The 18,143-nt window shown below is 42.9% G+C and overlaps 1 protein-coding gene and 1 long non-coding RNA gene across 3 annotated transcripts in view; one reads left to right on the top strand and one right to left on the bottom strand.

Moving 5' to 3' along the window:
- Positions 1 to 12,549, top strand: part of LOC120404685 — a 51,770-nt gene extending 39,221 nt beyond the window's left edge. Inside the window, exons 2-4 of the long non-coding RNA XR_005598117.1 lie at positions 8,723 to 8,807; positions 11,497 to 11,535; positions 12,466 to 12,549. This is a non-coding gene — a long non-coding RNA (uncharacterized LOC120404685). The remainder of the gene's footprint in view (positions 1 to 8,722; positions 8,808 to 11,496; positions 11,536 to 12,465) is intronic.
- The window catches only part of LGR4 (leucine rich repeat containing G protein-coupled receptor 4), a 138,996-nt gene that overhangs the window by 49,907 nt on the left and 70,946 nt on the right, over positions 1 to 18,143 (bottom strand). Inside the window, exons 3-4 of one of the 2 annotated variants that reach the window (XM_039537591.1) lie at positions 4,159 to 4,230; positions 1,720 to 1,791 (exon numbers count right to left, since the gene is read on the bottom strand). The exons of the other annotated variant lie outside the window; for it this stretch is intronic. Coding sequence (XP_039393525.1) covers positions 1,720 to 1,791; positions 4,159 to 4,230 — 144 coding nt within the window. The remainder of the gene's footprint in view (positions 1 to 1,719; positions 1,792 to 4,158; positions 4,231 to 18,143) is intronic. 2 annotated transcript variants of the gene reach the window in all.

The following is an 18,143-nucleotide window of genomic DNA, read 5'->3' on the forward strand; positions in this document are numbered from 1 at the left end:
ATGCTGGGCTCCTCTCCTCCACACTCCTTACTGTCCTGTCTGGACTATCATAGCAGCTGGAGGCTGCCTTCCACTCATTTCTCACTAACAAGTCAGTGTGTCTTATTCCTGCATTCTTTATTACTTCATCACACAAGTGGGGGGACAATGCTACGGTAGCCCAGGAAGGCTGGGGGAAGAACGGAATCACAGGTGGGGTTGTTGCAGGAGCACCCCCTGTGAATAGCATACAGCTCATAATTTCTGCAGGATCTGACACAGAGCAGCTGTGCTCTCTGATACAGTGGTTCTCTAGTACACTTGCCCATATTCTAGGCAGGACTGATTCTATTTTTAGATACCAAAAAGGAGGGATTGACTCAGGAGTCATTCCCAATTTTGGCTTTTGCGCCCCTGGCTAAGAGCAGCCAGGGGCACTTATGACAGCAGCAAATGGTGCAAAATGACTGGTAGCCATGATCATCTTTTTACCAATTTATGGATTGGTAGATGGTGCAGTATGGCTGGTAACCATCTCTGCTGTCATGCAAAAGCAAAAGCATGCTGCTGTGTAGCGCTGCTGAATCGCCTCTGTCAGCGGCATCTAGTACACATACGGTGACAGTCACAAAAGGCAAAACAGGCTCCATGATTGCCATGCTATGGCATCTGCCAGGGCAATCCAGGGAAAAAAGGCGCGAAATGCTTGTCTGCCGTTGCTTTCCCAGCGGAAGGAGTGACTGACGACATTTACCCAGAACCACCCGCGACAATGATTTTTGCCCCATCAGGCACTGGGATCTCAACCCGGAAATTCCAAGGGGCAGGGGAGGCTGCGGGAACTATGGGATAGCTACGGAATAGCTACCCACAGTGCAACGCTCCAGAAGTCGATGCTAGCCTCGGACCGTGGACACACACCACCGATTGAATGTGTTTAGTGTGGCCGCGCGCACTCGATTTTATACAATCTGTTTTACAAAACCGGTTTATGCAAATTCGGAATAATCCCGTAGTGTAGACGTACCCTCAGACTGTCTGGGGCAGTTTCTTTTGGTTTCCAGAAAAGGGGAAAAAAAGGCAGGGGCATAGCAGAGCACAGCCCACAGGATCACAACTAGGAGACTGCAGTGCCCAAGATCCCTGCTTATGGAGTGGGGAAGCAACTGCGCAAAACTTGTAACTGGTGCTCCACAACCAACGGCAGAGTTGGAGTTGAGAGGACCTTTGTGCAGAAACCAGGATTCTGGCATGTGAAGAACAGAAAGTAGATAGGGAGAGGAAAGAAAAACCCATGCAGTATACCAAAATGAAAAACAAACATTCACCTCGTACAGAGCTGCAATTGACCATCAAGATTTGATCAAAATGCCTTCCTCCCCAACCATCTGCACAATTCTTTAAGTTGTTTAAATATCTTAGGACATGCTGGCCGATCCAATGTGAACCTTCCATATCTGCACTGTATTTACATTCTCTCTTATGGATGGGTTTATGAAATTATTCTTTTTAGAGATAACAATGCAAAATTCCTTTCTACGCTTGATTGACATTTCTGCTCCACTTCAAATTAACATATTAAGCCCACAAGCATTATTTTACATAAATCATTGCATTTCAATGTATTCTAGAATGCAGCAGATATGTATATAGAGTTGTGGGGGCGGGAGTGGAAGATTACACACACACACACACACACGGGGGAGGAGGGAGAGGAACAAAATAAAAAAGAACACTTACAAGGATTGTAAACCACTTAGTCCTCTAATGGCCTCATTAGGTACAGTCTTCAGCTGATTGTTCTGTAGGGTTCTGTAGAAGAATCATTGTTAGTGAAAAGATTTTCACAATAATCTTTAAAGTATCTCCTATTTGAGATAAGAGATCATATTCCTCGTTAGTGGACTTTTTGTACAAGAAAAAGCATTTTGGAATTCTCAAGACAAAATACTCAATGATAATGTTAAAATAATAGTGAAAATGTCTTATTTCAGCTCCTTATACAATCACTGCATTAATGAAACAATCTACATCAATGGGCCGTATTTCTTGAATATAATGGGCCAAAATCATCTCTGATATAAACTGCTGCAATTCCCCTTAACTTCATTGGGAGCTGCAACAATTTACATTGGGGCTCGATTTGCTCCAATAAATGGCATTTTATTATTTACCAGTGCTTGCATTTTCATGGTTGTTTCTACTGATTCCTCTATTTCTAGAAAAAATGGCACCAAAGTATAATTTATTTTAATAATTGCATTTGCATAGTGTGCTGACTATAAAGAGTTTCTGGGCACATTCACAGTATGAAACACCACACAGAAATCGTACTGAATAATGTCAGAAAAAAATACAAAATGGTAGCGAGTCTGCAATGAACTATTAGGAATCCAGCCTGTTCTCTACTGTCATATAACCCTTCCCCACTCTCACCCACACTTATCTTTGCCCCTCCATTTTGTTTTATAATGGAACTGTACTGTGGGATGTACATTGTTGATTTTATAGAGAGATTTCTAAAGAAAGGTAGTGACAGGCTACATTAAGTCGTATCAAATCGGTAAGTTCTCTTATAAGACAACATTTTGGTTGTGGTGAAGAATATTTTTTATCAACAGCATTTTAATGGCTGATCTGTTTGCTGTTACGAAATGGGTCAATAGACTGTGCAAGTGTAACTATGCAAGTACATTAACAGTCAACTAATATACTCAGGTTTAAATTTTGTAAGAATTAACAAAAATGTTGGGTGTCCAGCTTGAGATCATAGGCACTGACTCCATGGGGACTCCGGGCCTAGAGCACCCTCAGGGAAAAAATGGAGGGTGCAGAGCACCCCCCGGTAGTCCCCCACTGATCAGCAACTCCCGCGATCAGCTGTTTTGTGGCATGCAGGAGGTGCTGGGGGGGGAGGAGAGTGACACACTCAGGGGAGGGGGTGGAACAGGGCAGGAAGAGGAGGTGCAGGGCCTTGCAGGGGGAAGAGGTGGAGTGGGGGCGGGGCCTGGGACAGAGCCAGGGATCAAGCACCCCCAGCACATTGAAAAGTGCTGGTGCCTGGGCTTGAGATACCTTAAAGGGCCTGGTTTTGAGTACCTTCCCTGCATTTACCTTACAAAACCTCCTGTAGCAGTATTACAGATGATGAGTTTCTCAGTCCTCCCTCCTGGGCCTATGCTTCTTTCCTCACTGAAGATTTCCCTTCCTCCCCTCAAGGGCCTTCCCTCAGCCTCTTTGAATCCCTGCTCTATTGGGCTGGGCTTTGTGTAAATACACCCCGTTACCCAAGTGCTAAAATTTCAGGACAGAGATGTGTTTCTTTTTTAAAATCTGGTTTATAACAGGAAGCTAGTTTCAGCCTTAACTATGGAGCAGCAGCTGTAGTGGATATTCTCATTTGCTGGGGACAAACAGGGCACAGCGAGAGCGGCACATTACTACTGCCTCACTTAAAAATCCTTCTACTGGTCAATCTAACTTACAGGAGTGCATGACACTGGCAGTGTTACATTCTTTCCTGAGAGAGTTGGAATCGTACCCCAAAACTATCTAGGCTCTCATACTATACACATTACAGTAGTGTCTGAACACCTGATGGGATAGAAGGAGAAAAGCCGTAGTGGCTTCCTCTGAACCCTCTTGGGTCCATTGTTTCTCTCAGTTTTGGATAGCCAGAGAGGAAGGAGGAAAAAAAAAGAGACACCTTGTAGCAGGGCTGCCCAGAGAATTCAGGGGGCCTGGGGCAAAGCAATTTCGGGGGCCCCTTCCATAAAAAAAGTTGCAATGCTATAGAATAGTATATTCTTGTGGGGGGCCCCTGCGGGACCCGGGGCAAATTGCCCCACTGCCCCCCCCCGGGCAGTCCTGCCTTGTAGTCTAACAATTAGTATTTTTCTACCACAAGACATATCTGGGAGTCAAACACTATTACTCCAGTAAATTAAATAATTACAGTTTAATCCAGGTGACAACTGTTTTTATTATTGAATGCACATCACCTTCAAGGTTAGCACTCTCAAGGGATTATGAAAAAAATAACAAAGCAGTAAAGGTTTTCATGTTACTGTTCTGTCTGAACAAAAAATTCTGTTTCTGTTCAGCCTATCAGTAAACATGCTGACTGTGCAAGAAGAACGTACACAGCTAGCTGTGAAGCTCTAAAATTTGATTACTTACAGCACTTTGAGTTCTTTCAACCCAGACAAAGCCTTCGTATGGATAAAAGAAAGGTCATTGCCAGCCAGTCGTCTGGAAAAAAATTGTAATAATAATAATTCAGACTCTGAAAATATAGTACATTTACCACTGTCAAATAGATTAAACCATCAGTGCATCAAAGCTTGTATCAGATTATACCATATCTGCGATTCTCACATTTATCACTATTCACTCACGATTACACATTTTCAGTAAAGCATAATGCATTAAAATCACTTCTCTGACCTAAATTTGTGATCAACCCATTTAATCATATACTTTCCTCTTACTATAGTTATCGGATTAATGCAATACATGAAGAAGTAGCTCTCAGAAACTAGACAGCACTCACACAGACTCTTTCCAATTTGAGATTTTCCTTTATGATAATTTAAGAATATGTTTATATTCCCACCCAGCCACCCTTGCTTAAAAAACAAAGTCTGATATCATCCCAAGAACATAATCCTGTAAACAAAATCACAAGGCGTCCTCATTCTTCAGCCCCTTATTTAATCAGCAATTAAAGGAGAGACTAAAAATGTAAAACTAACAGACCAATGGATGAGTTAAGATTCTTATGAACCTGGGTTTGAAAAATGAGTTAACTGCTATCAGTATGTTCCTGAGACTTCCAGCATAGCCTAGGTGAAAAGAATACTCAGTTATCCACATGGTTTTAATCTAGCCACCAGATTCTAAAGAAACTATGCAGTCAAGCAGCAATAGTTAGTTGCTAGATGGAAGGATGTGAAAGAGGTTTGTGCTGAACACCTTAAAATTCTGATGATGTTCACCACTAGATTCGGGACAATAGCCTGGGTCCACTGAAGTCAATCACAAAGCTCTCATTGACTTCAATGGGGCCAAGTCTCTCCTAGATAGTAATGCAATCCACATTAACAAACTAACATTAATAATCACTATAAGAAGTATAGAAGTTTCTTCAGAACACAAGGTGAAAAAAACCACTCAAGCAACAGAATTTCAGCTACTTATTTTTCCCCTTTTATTTTCTTCAAACCTTTTGCCAACTGCCAGATCAGTACTTGCTGTGTGGTCTAACTTTGCTGAGCTCCTAATATTTGCGACACTAGATGTTTTATTAAGGTAAAAGATGATGAAATGCAGAACACCTGGTAATCCCTAGCTGCCAAAGAATGAGAACATTACAATGAAGGATCATTTCAGCCAAAATATTAGCTTCCTTATTTGCTTTATTATCTAAATTGAGATTTGAAGACATCAGTGTAGATTATAAAATGGAAACATACAATGGAAACATCCGTACAAAACCATCATTGTTTCTGACTACTATCACTCACTCTTTTTAAAAAAAAGTTAACAGCAGATTAAATTATCATCTCTGTTTCAGAGACTTGTAAATTGATCCAGCATCAAGGGGAAAACACTAGCCTATTGTTTCTAGAAGGGAGATGACAGTAATAGCAACAAACACATCAGCCTGATTAATAGGTAGCAGGTTTAAAACTAACAAACGGAAGTACTTCTTCACATAACTCTCAGTCAACCTATAGAACTCATTGCCATGAGATGTGACGAAGGCCAAAAGTATAACTGAGTTTCAAAAAGAATTAGATAAGTTCATGGAGGATAGGTCCATCAATAGCTGCTAGTCAAGATGGTCAGGAATGCAATCCCATACTATGGCTGTCCCTAACCCTCCAACTGCCAGAAGCTGGGACTGGACAACAGAGGACGGATCACTTGAAATCGCCGTGTTCTGTTCACCCCCTCTGAAGCATCTGGCACTGTTAGAGACAGTTTACTGGGCTAGGTGGACCACTGGTCTGACCCAATGCAGCTGTTTTTATGTTCTTCACTAGAGCCTCAGAGTGGTAAAAAGATAGCAAAACTACTATTTAGTTCATCTCATCTCTGTAATCCCTCACTGTGTGTAACAGATCATCCTAGACATTAATTTTGTCTGCTATGGAAATTTGCCTATGATCGAATGGATGCCATAATAAACTTCTGCGTATTAATTAGCTTCCAGTCCACCTGACAACAACAGTATTTTTGTATATAAACAAATGGAGCAGTGCCTGTCCTTTGTGAACAGGATCGTGATGGTGTAACAAGTGATACCAGTGTCCATGTACTAGCAAGCCGAAGAAAAAGGGAGTTTATTATTTTTGTGAATTTGTTCCACAGATGTCATTTGGGACTCTGGTGGCATGAATAAACCCCCCCAGGTCTGACGACATGGTTTAGGTGGTCATGGTCAGAATCCATCAGAAGAATTGCAGCTGTAGACCCCGATACTCCAAAGACTTAAGCAAGAGTGTAAAAAGCATGCAAGAAAAGAAGCCCCACTGAAATGAATGGAACTATTCAAGTACACAAAGACTTATCAGGATTGGAATTTTAATATGCATAGTTCAGGCACACTACTTTTCTTTAAAATTACAGTAGCATCTAAAAGCCCCAATCAAGGCCATAGCCCCATTGTGCTCGGTGCCGTACATGCTTTCCTTTTTTTTTTTTTTTTAAACCTTACTCTTTCCTACCCGCTCAAATAAAACAACAAACTGCAAAGGTACAAGTATGCAGTGTTGCCAACTCTTTATTATTAGTAGCATTACCCTAGCACCTAGAAACCCTAATCATGGACCAGGACCTCATTGTGTTAGGCACTGTGCAAACATGGAACAAAAAGATGGTCCCTGCCCTCAAACTGCTTACAATGCAAGTATAAGACAAGAGAAAACTCTCTTGTAATTTTATGGCAAGTCACACTGTCACTGTGTGTTAATCTTAAAGCCTCATTTCCTGGAGACAGGTAAATACACAAGACACTCAGCCTTTTTTGTTTGTTTGTTTTTGATAAGATCAGTTTCTAGCCTTCCGGATAACAGAGAAAAATTGAAAACATGCCCCAAGTGCAGACTAAAGGCTTTGACACCAGAAGGCCAAAAAACCCTAAAAAGATCTAGCATTGATTAATATATTTTTTTAATCTAATGATTTTTTATTTTTTTAGAATTCAAACAATAAAAACAAATAAGTTCAGTACTATGCTTCCCCGCTAGTTGCCGTAAATGGTTTGTATTAAATTTAGATTTTAATTTTTTTCTTGGAAAAAGTGTGCATGTCTTTCTTTTTAATGATTTCCTAAAAAATGCACTGAGAACAAATATGTATAAAATGTGTTGGCTCCCTGCAAAGTGTATAATGAGTACTTATGAACCGGTATTTTGCCAGTTATCTCCAAAACACAGCTATTTAGTAAAAGAAAATGCAAACTGTTTTTTTTAAATCAAAACAGAAACTTAAATAAATAGAAACATAACTGAACATATAGCATCAAATTGTATCCGCAGTCAGTTACTGACATTGATAATCTAGCATTTATTCAAAAAAAAAAAAAACAACCCCACCATTCCCCCACAAGTTTATGAACAGCAACAGTTGTGATTTTAAAAGCATTAAGCTCCCTACCTAAAAGGGCTGCTTTGGGATTTGGTCAAACATCTGCTATAATATTTTTTATTTAAAAAAAAAAAAGTTGACCACCACCAATCCCATCCACTGTCACGGAAGCAACATATTGTGCACTAGAAACAAGACAACTAAGCAAAAGCAAGGCTTGCGTGACTTTAAATAGGAATACTTAGTCTACCTTAAGGCAACTCCTGTTTATTCAGCCTGTTGCAACCAACCAACAGAAAAACTGCAATCCATTACATTTCCGTTTAGCTTAAGTCTGGCAGCCTTCCAGGAAACAGGATACAACTGGCCAAGTGTGCAAAGGCTGTACTAATCAGTTTTCCAAATATACATTTATCATGTGTACACTAACCTTGGGGAGAATGGCTTCTCATCAGGAGGTTCCAACTACGGTTACCCAGTAGGCTAAGACTAAAATATTATGCACCATTTTAACAAGCTTTCTTCTGCTGCAGCTGTCAGTATGGGAATATTTTTCTTCACAGAATAAGGTTTAGTTCAAAACCAGACAAAGAGAAATGGGGAGGGGAAGGTTTTGCATATGTGCTGTAACTGAAAAGCCCCAAGTCAGATTCTCAACATTATTCTTAACACATGTTAGAGGAGGAGTTAATGAAAGATCAATAGATTGAGCCATCCCCAGGGTTTTTTGGTAGAAGATTAAAAACTAAATTAAAAACACACACAAACAGGCTCAGTCTACACTTTTAATTTCTATTGGCATAGCTATGTTGGGTCAGGGTGTTGACTGGTTTTAGCAAGGCCGGAGACCAGGCGAGAGATTTGTCTCCCTACCCGCATCTATCATCGGGGTTTAAGATCACCCGAAATAAAAACCAATAAGGGAGTGCAGGAGTAAAATGCAGGTACGTTTATTAGACCAACAACAGTTAAACAAGGTAAGTAAACAGGGTATGCTATAAAGGACTCCCAACACAGGTAAGTAAGGTAAATAGGTAAAAGTGGCACTATAATTATACTGACTGTGACCAAAAAGGGTTTAGTCCCTCCCTAAGATGGATCCCAGGTGAGGGATATGGAGGACTTAAAAGGTCTCTACCATTTCTTGCAGCTTGTGTCTGGAGCCTCAAGACGCAGATCAGGTCTGGAACCAATCAGGTGACTCAACAGGATGAAGAATGGACCTCAGGCAAGAGGTAGGCGATAACTCTGTTTGATGCTGGTGATTCTTCTTTCTCCTTCCCTGCGGTGTCGTGGGTGCAAGTAAGATCCCGATGAGAGTGTGCAAGCTAGCAGCTCACCCTTGTGTGCAAGTGTGTTAAACCCTCCCACAACCCTAAGGCATGGTGCTCTGGCTTACGCACCTGAGTAGACCACACTGCTGTGGTCCAGCACTCAGCCACTCAGATGGTCAGGACCGTCTTTCTGACGTGCTAGCTCTTCCTGCTGTTCCTGGGCAGATGACATATCACATGGCTACTTGGATTCCCGCCTTTTCGGTAGAAAGGGTGGGAAACTATACCTGAAGAGGGGGAAGAAGGGCAGCCAAGATGGATTCCTAGTTGTTGTTGCCAGAAATTCAAGATGGCATGTGGGTATTAATGCCAAAACAGAAATTCCCCTCCCCCCCCCCCCCCCGACAGTGGGTATTAAAAAAAACAAAACAAAAACACATGAACAGCAGACACAGCTATAACGACAAAACCCCCAGTGTAGATTCAGCTATGCCAACAGAAGAGTGCTTCTGTTGGCATGGTTAACATTGTTCATGGAGGTGGTATTCCTAAGCAGGCAGAAAACCTGTTTTTGTTGGTATACGCTGCATCTACACTAGAGGGCCATGCCAGCATAGCTATGTCAGAACAGGCTCTGTAGTATAGTCATGGCTCATCTATCATCTATTTGCGTCTCTGTCTGTTCCTGTCTTATAAAATCAGAGCTTTACCAAGGGAGAGAAGTCTCAAAACCAGGGATATAGTGCTGCCAGACCAGTCCAGAGCATTGCTCCTGGATGTTGGAGGCAAATGGGTGATGTTGGGGGCTGTGGTCGGTGGGGCTGAGGTAGGTGGAATGTATGTCAGGGCTGCGGGGATGGACGGGGGAGGGGGGAAAGGATCTTCAGCATAAGTGGGAGTTGGTAGAAAACCATTATAAACCTGCTCTAATCAGCTAGTTACATTAGCTTTATGAAGTGGCCCAAAAAATAGCTGAAGCATACTAGTTAATCCTGCCTTTATTTGAAGTTTGTATATTTACGTTGTAAAAACAATATTTTACATGCACCACCAATGGGCTTTTTGACTAACTATATGTGTACTTCAGATGTGCCTTGCTACGAAGTCTGGCACATAAAAGCTGGGTTATGCGTGTTTTCTCTTGATATAGTATGCGTATTTAACACTAACGTATAAAGTCGCATCATCACTGTTGCACAGATTTTCAATGAGGTAAAATTTACTGGAAGAATATTAGGTGATGAATATGAGCACTTTATCATATGCTGACATCACACACAAGGGAGTCTCCAAAAATTTCTTCTCACAACAGAATTATCAACTTCAGGTCATGTTTGCAGGGCTCCTATATTATAAAAAAAATACATCACTGCTTAGTAGCCCTGAAAATTCTTTAAAAGAAAAAGGGTGAGAGCTAAATTTTGCTGTAAAAACTGTACAATGATTACCCAGTCCTGCAAGGTGTTGAATGCCTCCTCCCTGCAGTGGAAGTGACAACTCCATACCTTACAGGAAGTTCTCCTTACCTTGAAGGACTGATCCCTAGATATCTATAGTTTAATACAGAAATCAAACTCTTTTCTCCAGTTCATCAAGAACAGTCTTCAAGAGCTAGATTGTGACCAACCCCAAAACAGCCAATCAAGGGAGTAAGGAGTCCTTTACTAGGGCAATTACATTAAGGCTACTTAGCTCTTTGCCGTGGGTGCTGGAGGCGGAGGGTGGGGGGGAATGCAGGGGTTGTGCATCAGATGTCCCATCCCAGGAAACAGACTGGATGGGCACTAGGCAGAACTATTATTCCATTGTCCCTCTACCAGGTTTGGCAACAATGCGGGCCGGCTCCATGGTGGGGATGGGGAGGGAGGGGAGGGGAAGGCCCAGTCCTACACCCTCAAATGGACTGTAGCAAATTCCTCCATCCTGGTAACAGAGGGCCCTGGGAAGAATCAGGCCTCTCAGAGGGTCCAGTGGTTCGTGAGGTTCTTCCTGAAGCAGCACAGTTTATGCCCTTTCCATAGGACTGCACTAAAATTCACAATCTAGCCTAGAGTTGTTTTTTTGGCATGCCCTTAATTTCTTTGGCAAAAGACTGATGAAAAATACAGTTATGCTGCTGAGTGATGAAGCAGAAGGAAATCAGCTATTAAAAGGTCTTGATTAAATGCAAATATTTATACCATGAACAGCAGTGCAGCGAATGGTACAGCTGCTAAAAATCTCAATAACGTTACCTTCCCCGTACAACCTTGCAAATATTTTGCAGATTATTCTGGCTGTCATCACTTCTGGCTCTAAATACGCTTTCACCTTTCCTTTTCTGCAATTTTTTAAAATCAGGTTTGGCTATTTCATTTCTGAGCTGAAAAATTAAGTATCTTGACGTATGGAGGAAGGTCTGTAATCATGCACTTACTGAGGAACATCGCTGTGAAAGAATAACTAAGAATTTCCTGTTCAACACATCGTCCCATGGTCTGTTTGCCTTACATCAAAATACAGTGAATTAGACACTTGCAAAATCTCCAGAATATCACACTTAGTGATTCTATTAAGAACACAGATGTATAGAGTTAGCCCAATGGTCTAGTCGTAAGTGTTCGCGAATGTTATAAGACACAAAGTTAATTCACTGTCTCTTACTTCTCAGGCAGGAGGGGGTAGCAGCATTGCAAGGACTCAACCTGAGGTGAGAACTAAGTAGTGTCTTGTATTGTTCAGAAGAATTACTCCAGCCAATATCTCCTTGGCCAGAAGTAAGTGGCACTTTAAGTAAAATTGTATGCATGAATAAGTTGGAGGCTCCAGCAGGGAAATATCTGCCCCCAAAGCCTGGGAAAAAGATTAAAAAGAAAATGGATAGGAGAGTCCCCAGGCCAGCCACTGACGAGAAGGGCATGGACAGACAAGGACAGCTCCTGTGAGTCAAGCTGTTAATAAGTCAAGCAGACTGCTTGCTACAGAGAATTCAGTTGATAGTGGCTACTCTTTAATGCAGCTAATTAGCAACATGGGCTGCTCCCAAAGGCCTTAAAGATACTTTTGAAGATGAAGGAATGTACCAGGGTTACACCAGGCATTTTGATAACCTCATCTCTTGCTATCAAAGTCACTCCCAAGAGTACTGACGCAAGACGTCAACACTTCAAAGAATGGCATTGAGAGCACAGAAATGCTGATGTGCTGGTACTGTACCATCAATTCAAGACATGCCATTTTGGAAGCAACACTACTATATGGATTACAGAGGCTTGGTCTACACTTAAAAATTAGATTGACCTAGCTATGTGCTTAGGGTTGTGAAAAATGTTGCATCCTGAGTGCCACTGCTAGGTTGACCTAACTCCTGGAGTAGACATGGCTAAGTTGATGGAAGAATTCTTCTGTCAACCTGGCTACTGCCTCTCAGATAAACTACATTGATGGAAGAACCCCTTCTGTTGACATGGGAAGCGCCCACACTACAGGCACTATAGCTGCAGTACCGTAGTTGTGCTGCTGCAGTGTAGACATGGCCCTAACGCCACTAGCTCCTGCAGGTATATGGCATACAAGTGACTGGTGGAAAGATACCTACATATCAACTGACAAAAATATACTTCCTCTGTGTTCATCATAGGTACCCTATGGGGGTGCTACATCGATGGAACTGCTACTTACAATCTGCACTAAAGGAACTACTGCATTAGACTGTACAGCTCAGAGTTGTAAGAATAAAACCATTTACATTTAACTACTTAATGATGTTAGGTTCTCTTTCATTCCTATTATTATCTGTATTACCATAGTGCCTAGGGGCTATAAATAGGGCAGTGCTTCCAAGGAATAAAATACTGAGGGAGAGAAAATCTTTGCATTTATAAGACTATCACGAACCACTCTGTTATGATTATCTAAGCTTGCTGGTTGACTAGTTACCTCAGAATAATTCAGACATTCATAGTATCTCATTATTGTAAAGTTGAACAAATTCAGGAAGTGACCCATTGCCCAAAAGGGTTGGATTTTTGGGCAGTAGTAGGGAAGATAAATGAATACATCTCTCGTAGGATGGCACCGCATTTTTTGTTAGTCATAAAATGCATCGTTGGTAGGAGTCCAGTACCAGCCATTATTTTACATGGTATAGCCAGTGACCTCAAGTCCACATGCACCTTATTTGTATTATGAAAAGAGGATTCACGATGGCTGGGGAATACCCTCCATCATCTTCCCAGAATGTGATGCCAGACAAAGCACACTGAACCAAAGCACTTCTGGAGGCTGCAAAGTCTTGAGTCCGCTCTCTTTTGGTAAATTAAATGGCGCAATTATGAGACAGTCTGGTAACTTTGCTACAGAATTGTTGGGACACATTAACCACTGGTGTAATTCTACCAAAGTCAATGGAATTGTCAGGGATAACATTTAACCCATCCTGATTAAAGACATCAATCTTCTCTCTTATTCTTGAATGGATGCAACATGAACCCCAAGGAAGCCTTCTGTTCTTGTTTTTCAACCCAGATGGTGGTGAGCCTCAAGATATTTGAGCAGAGAATTAGGTCCCCTCCTCTCTCCCTGTGAAAATCTTCATGCACAAAGGTTTGCTGTAATTTTCTCTCTGCAGTTTTCTGGGATGCTTCCCACCCTCACTGTGTCTCTTGTCTCTAACAGGGCCGCCCAGAGGGGGGGGCAAGAGGGGCAATTTGCCCCAGGCCCCGCGTCCCGCAGGGGCCCCCACGAGTGTTTTCCGGGGCCCCTGCGGCTCCGGTTGAGCTCCCGCAGGCATGACTGCGGCAGGTCCACCGGAGCCCGGGACGAGTGGACCTGCCGCAGGCATGACTGCGGAGGGGGCGCTCGTCCCGCGGCTCGGCTGGACCTCCCGCAGGCATGACTGCGGCAGGTCAAGCGGAGCCGCGGGACCACGGCACCCGCCGCAGTCACTCGTCCCGGGCTCCGGTCGACCTGCCGCAGGCATGCCTGCGGGAGCTCAACCGGAGCCAAATGCCGCCCCCCCAGGGCGCGCTGGGGTCTAGAGCCGCCCCTGAGCGGGGGCCCCCGGAATTCTCTGGGCGGCCCTGCTCTGTAATAGCTTGTTGGCTTTTGTATGTCTGTCACGGGTTTGCTATATAAATGCATACGAGTTAGTGTGCATTGCCTGCCTGCCATCACTCACTGGAAGCTGGTATTCCTCGCTGCAAGTTAGAATATTGGTGAGGAACGCAACACCCATTTGTTTTAAGATTAATAGGTAATGTGTCTTTTTTTTCACTAATTGTATTTTGGCAGCACACCTAGGGATCCCAGTCAGGAATCAGGGCCCGACTGTGCTAGCTGCTTTACAGACAGATACCATAACACGTATGTTGGTGTATTAGCTCTGACTGTGAAGCAGCTCTGCAAGAAAGACCCAAAGCAACCTCCCTGATCTCTTGCAGCTTAATTCAGCACAAGTCCCCTACGGACTCCTTTTCTTTGTTCCTTCACCCAACTCCCATCTTATGCTCCCATTTTTGCTGACTCCCTGTACCCCTCTTCGGGTATTACCTCTGGCACCATGTAATTATTGCTATTACTGTCTTCTCACCCCCCATCCCTCAGGCCGCCTCATGCTGCTTGAGTTTTGCTTCATGCTCCCACAACAGCAGTCTCCAGCTGGACCTGGTGCACAGAAACACTTGCTTTACATCAGTCCTACTAGTGGGCTAGGCATCAGCACCATTCATCGCTAATAAGACTGCCCCAGATGTCCCTCAGCCCTAGGACAGCATCTGCCTTGAGTGGAATTTGATTCTCCTGTCAAATGCAGATGTGCCTGGAGGGTGCTGCCCTCTGCTTTCCTTCAACTGGTGAACAGTAATCTGAGTAATCTGAAGCAGATTAAAGCAGTTCCTAATCTGTTCTATCCCACACCAGGGTTGTGCGGAAAATCAGGGATCCATAGCCAACTCCCTGAAGGCCCCCTCATGATATGTGTGTGTAAACCAAGGCATAGAAAGGAGTGATATAAAGGGTATGCAGTTATAACCAGCATCACAACCATAACAGTATAAATCATCAAGTTTTGAGGGGGCCACTTTTTGTTCTGAACCCCTTTTTTCTGGTATTAATATTTTCTATAAATAAATGATTCCTGAGATAAAAAGTCTTTCATCGTTCTTGTTCTCAGACATTTAAAATGGCGTTTCAATGGACTATACAATGAAAAGCTTGAGAATTAAATGTGCTAAATTCTGTCCTCGTATCATAGAACCATAAAAATGTAGGAGTGGAAGGGACCTAGTCCAATCCCTTGCACTAAGACAGGACAAAGTATTATCTAGACCAGGGGTAGACAACCTATGGCATGCATGCTGATTTTCAGTGGCACTCACGCTGCCCGGGGGGTTCTGCATTTTAATTTAATTTTAAATGAAGCTTCTTAAACATTTCAAAAACCTTATTTATTTTACATACAACAATAGTTTAGTTATATATTATGACGTATAGAAAGAGACCTTCTAAAAATGTTAAAAAGGTATTACTGACACGCGAAAGCTTAAATTAGAGTGACTAAATGAAGACTCGGCACAGCACTTATGAAAGGTTGCTGACCTCTGGCCTAGACCATCCCTGACAGGTGTTTATCTAATCTGTTCTTAAAAATATCTAATGATGGAGATTCTACAGCCTCTCAGTGGAAAAATTATCCAAGAGCAGATTTTGGCCCATTGTGTTTGGTTTTGTTTTAAAATAAAGGAATGTTGCTTTTGAAGAAGCAAATGTTTCACTCTATAAAAAGGCACATTCAAATTCTACTTACAAGTGACATCTATATTTTGGCCAGACCTCCTTAAGAGGATAGCCCATAGAAAATATGTAAACTACTACCTTTTTAAATGGCAAAGTACACAACCGTCCGTTCAGATTGCGTAATCTGAACGTTCAGAGCAAGTTGTCATAGCAATTCAGTCATTTATCCTCCAGCACAAAACAGAAACTACACCCATGTAAGAAAATATTGTGTTATGCCTTTTAAAAATAGGTGACTAGTAGTCTACACTGGTAAGTTACAGCACTGTAAACACTTTGGGCTTCCCAGGCATCACTGATTTTGAAGCAAGAAGAAAAAGAGCATATTTCAATAAACGGCTAATTTTTCTATTTTCTTTCCACTTTCTATTTTTACACTGCAGTCTAAATATGAACTTTCCTTTGCTCTGCCCCCGTCTGTCTGAAGACTATCCTTGGTGAGGGGGTTCTCTCTCTCTCTGGACCCCCACTCTCCCCTACTGAGCACATGGGCTTATTGCAGACTCTTATCTATCTTATGCTTCCTTTAACGTAGCAAGAACTACCAGTAACCAAGTATTCTGCACTCAACATCATGATAACTGAATTTAAAAACTGTTGTTTTTTTTAAAAAGGATTCTTTCCTCCCTCCCCACCCAAAGCGTCAAAGGGTGTTTTGTCTGATTGTGGAAAAGCCAAGTCAAAGATGGGAGTTTTACACATTTTGCTCTGAACATTCTGACATGCTCTGGAAACGTATTTCCCCAGTGAGGGGCCAGCTGTTGTGAGAAAGCTCTGTTCTCTGCACTCAAACGTTTTGTGGCGAACAGTTCCAAAGACACTGACTCCCAGGGCCAGATTCATGAGTTTGAGGCTGTGTTCCATGAGGAGCCAATGCAGAGAGTGCAGCACCTGGTGAGGCACTCTCAGCTGCCTGTACTGCTCGGCAGGTGGGCCTGCTACATCCTGAACCAACTGGAGCTTTTCCAGCACCCGCATCTTTGTTCCTAGCTGTAATAAAGCCTAGAGATCACGGGCACATGGATCAGCATGGCCAAAACAGAGTCTGATAGATCGGGATGTAATTCTCTGGCCAGCTTTAGATGGAAGAGCATGTTTGGGTTTTTTTAGCCTTAGCTATTTGGCTACCCACAGGGTCCCCAATGTTGTGGACCATCTTGACAGGAAAAAATGCCCTTGATGAAGGGTAATTAGGGTGGAGATTCTCCCCACTGCCATAGCCTCGGTCCTCCCTGGGTTTGGTTTCAGTCAACTATTCTTCATTTGTGTGCTGATGGTTTCCAGGCACTCCGTTAGTTGGGAATTGGTGCTGATAGTGAATGACAAAATGTAGAGGTGGGTATGATGTGTGTATTTGCGGCACCTGACCCTGTTCTGTTGAAAGTCCACCAAAACAATTTCAGATAGAGGTTAAATGGGATTGAGAATGAATCTTATGGAACTTCATATGTGAGGGCATAGTTGCATATCATGGTTCTCCAGGAAGGGTCTGAACTATTTGACCTGTGGACTTCTCCCAGGTGCAAATCCAGGGTTTTGAATCAGGATCCTCTCTGATTACATCAGGGATCGGCAATGTTTGGCATGCGGCCCATCAGAGAAGGGCAGCCAGGATATCCCTCGGCCCATGCTGCTTCCCGCAGCCCCCATTGGCCTGGAGCAGCGAACTGCGGCCAGTGGGAGCTGCGATCGGCCAAACCTGCAGACGCTGCAGGTAAACAAACCGTCCCGGCCTGCAGGGGCTTTCCCTGGTGGGCTGCGTGCCAAAGGTTGCCAATCCCTGGATTACATCATTAATTTGAGTGGGGAGTAAGGGAAAGATTTAGGAGGACAAAATGTGCCAATACAGAATACCTCAGAGAAACTGATTTAGTGCGTAAAATAAACATATCCTCTCTCTATCTGTTATATTGGTCTTAATTTTACATATAGTCTGGCACGTAGGGTGGAGTGGGAGGGGAATTTAGCTCCATATCATTTCTTTGTGTGCAAGCTTACTGTAAAAGGCTAAAAAGCTGCATTCAGACCCAGCCAATCTTTCTTAGAGAGGGTGTGCACAGGGACTATGTGGCTACTGTCCATATACAGAGAGTGCCATTTCTACTCTGACTTATCAATGGCTTTTGTAGAGCTGGGTCTGACTGCTCATGGATTTATAAGAAGCTAAATATTTTTGTGCATATGCGCAAATCAAGCTGTGCCCTACTCCATCCCCAATAACCGAAGGGGGGCAGACTGCACCACAAGTTGTTTTTGGGACCCCACAGTTGTAGAGAATTAGATTATGAGCTGCTGAGGCTACCACAAAGCTTCAAGAAGTTTCTTATCTAGCTTATGCTTCAGGCCAGCCCTATCCTGTTGGCTCAGGAAACCAACTAAATCCAGGATTGGAAGGGGGTCTTCAGCTTAAAAACACATATTGCTACCTCTAGGACACTGAGCTGAGCCAGATTGTTTTTAAATAATGCCGAAGAGGTATTTGTGTGCTGAAGACTTTCAGTTAGTCATACAAAAGAGATGAGC

Source organism: Mauremys reevesii, linkage group 4 (genome assembly GCF_016161935.1).
Source record: "Mauremys reevesii isolate NIE-2019 linkage group 4, ASM1616193v1, whole genome shotgun sequence".
NCBI classification, from domain to species: domain Eukaryota; kingdom Metazoa; phylum Chordata; order Testudines; family Geoemydidae; genus Mauremys; species Mauremys reevesii.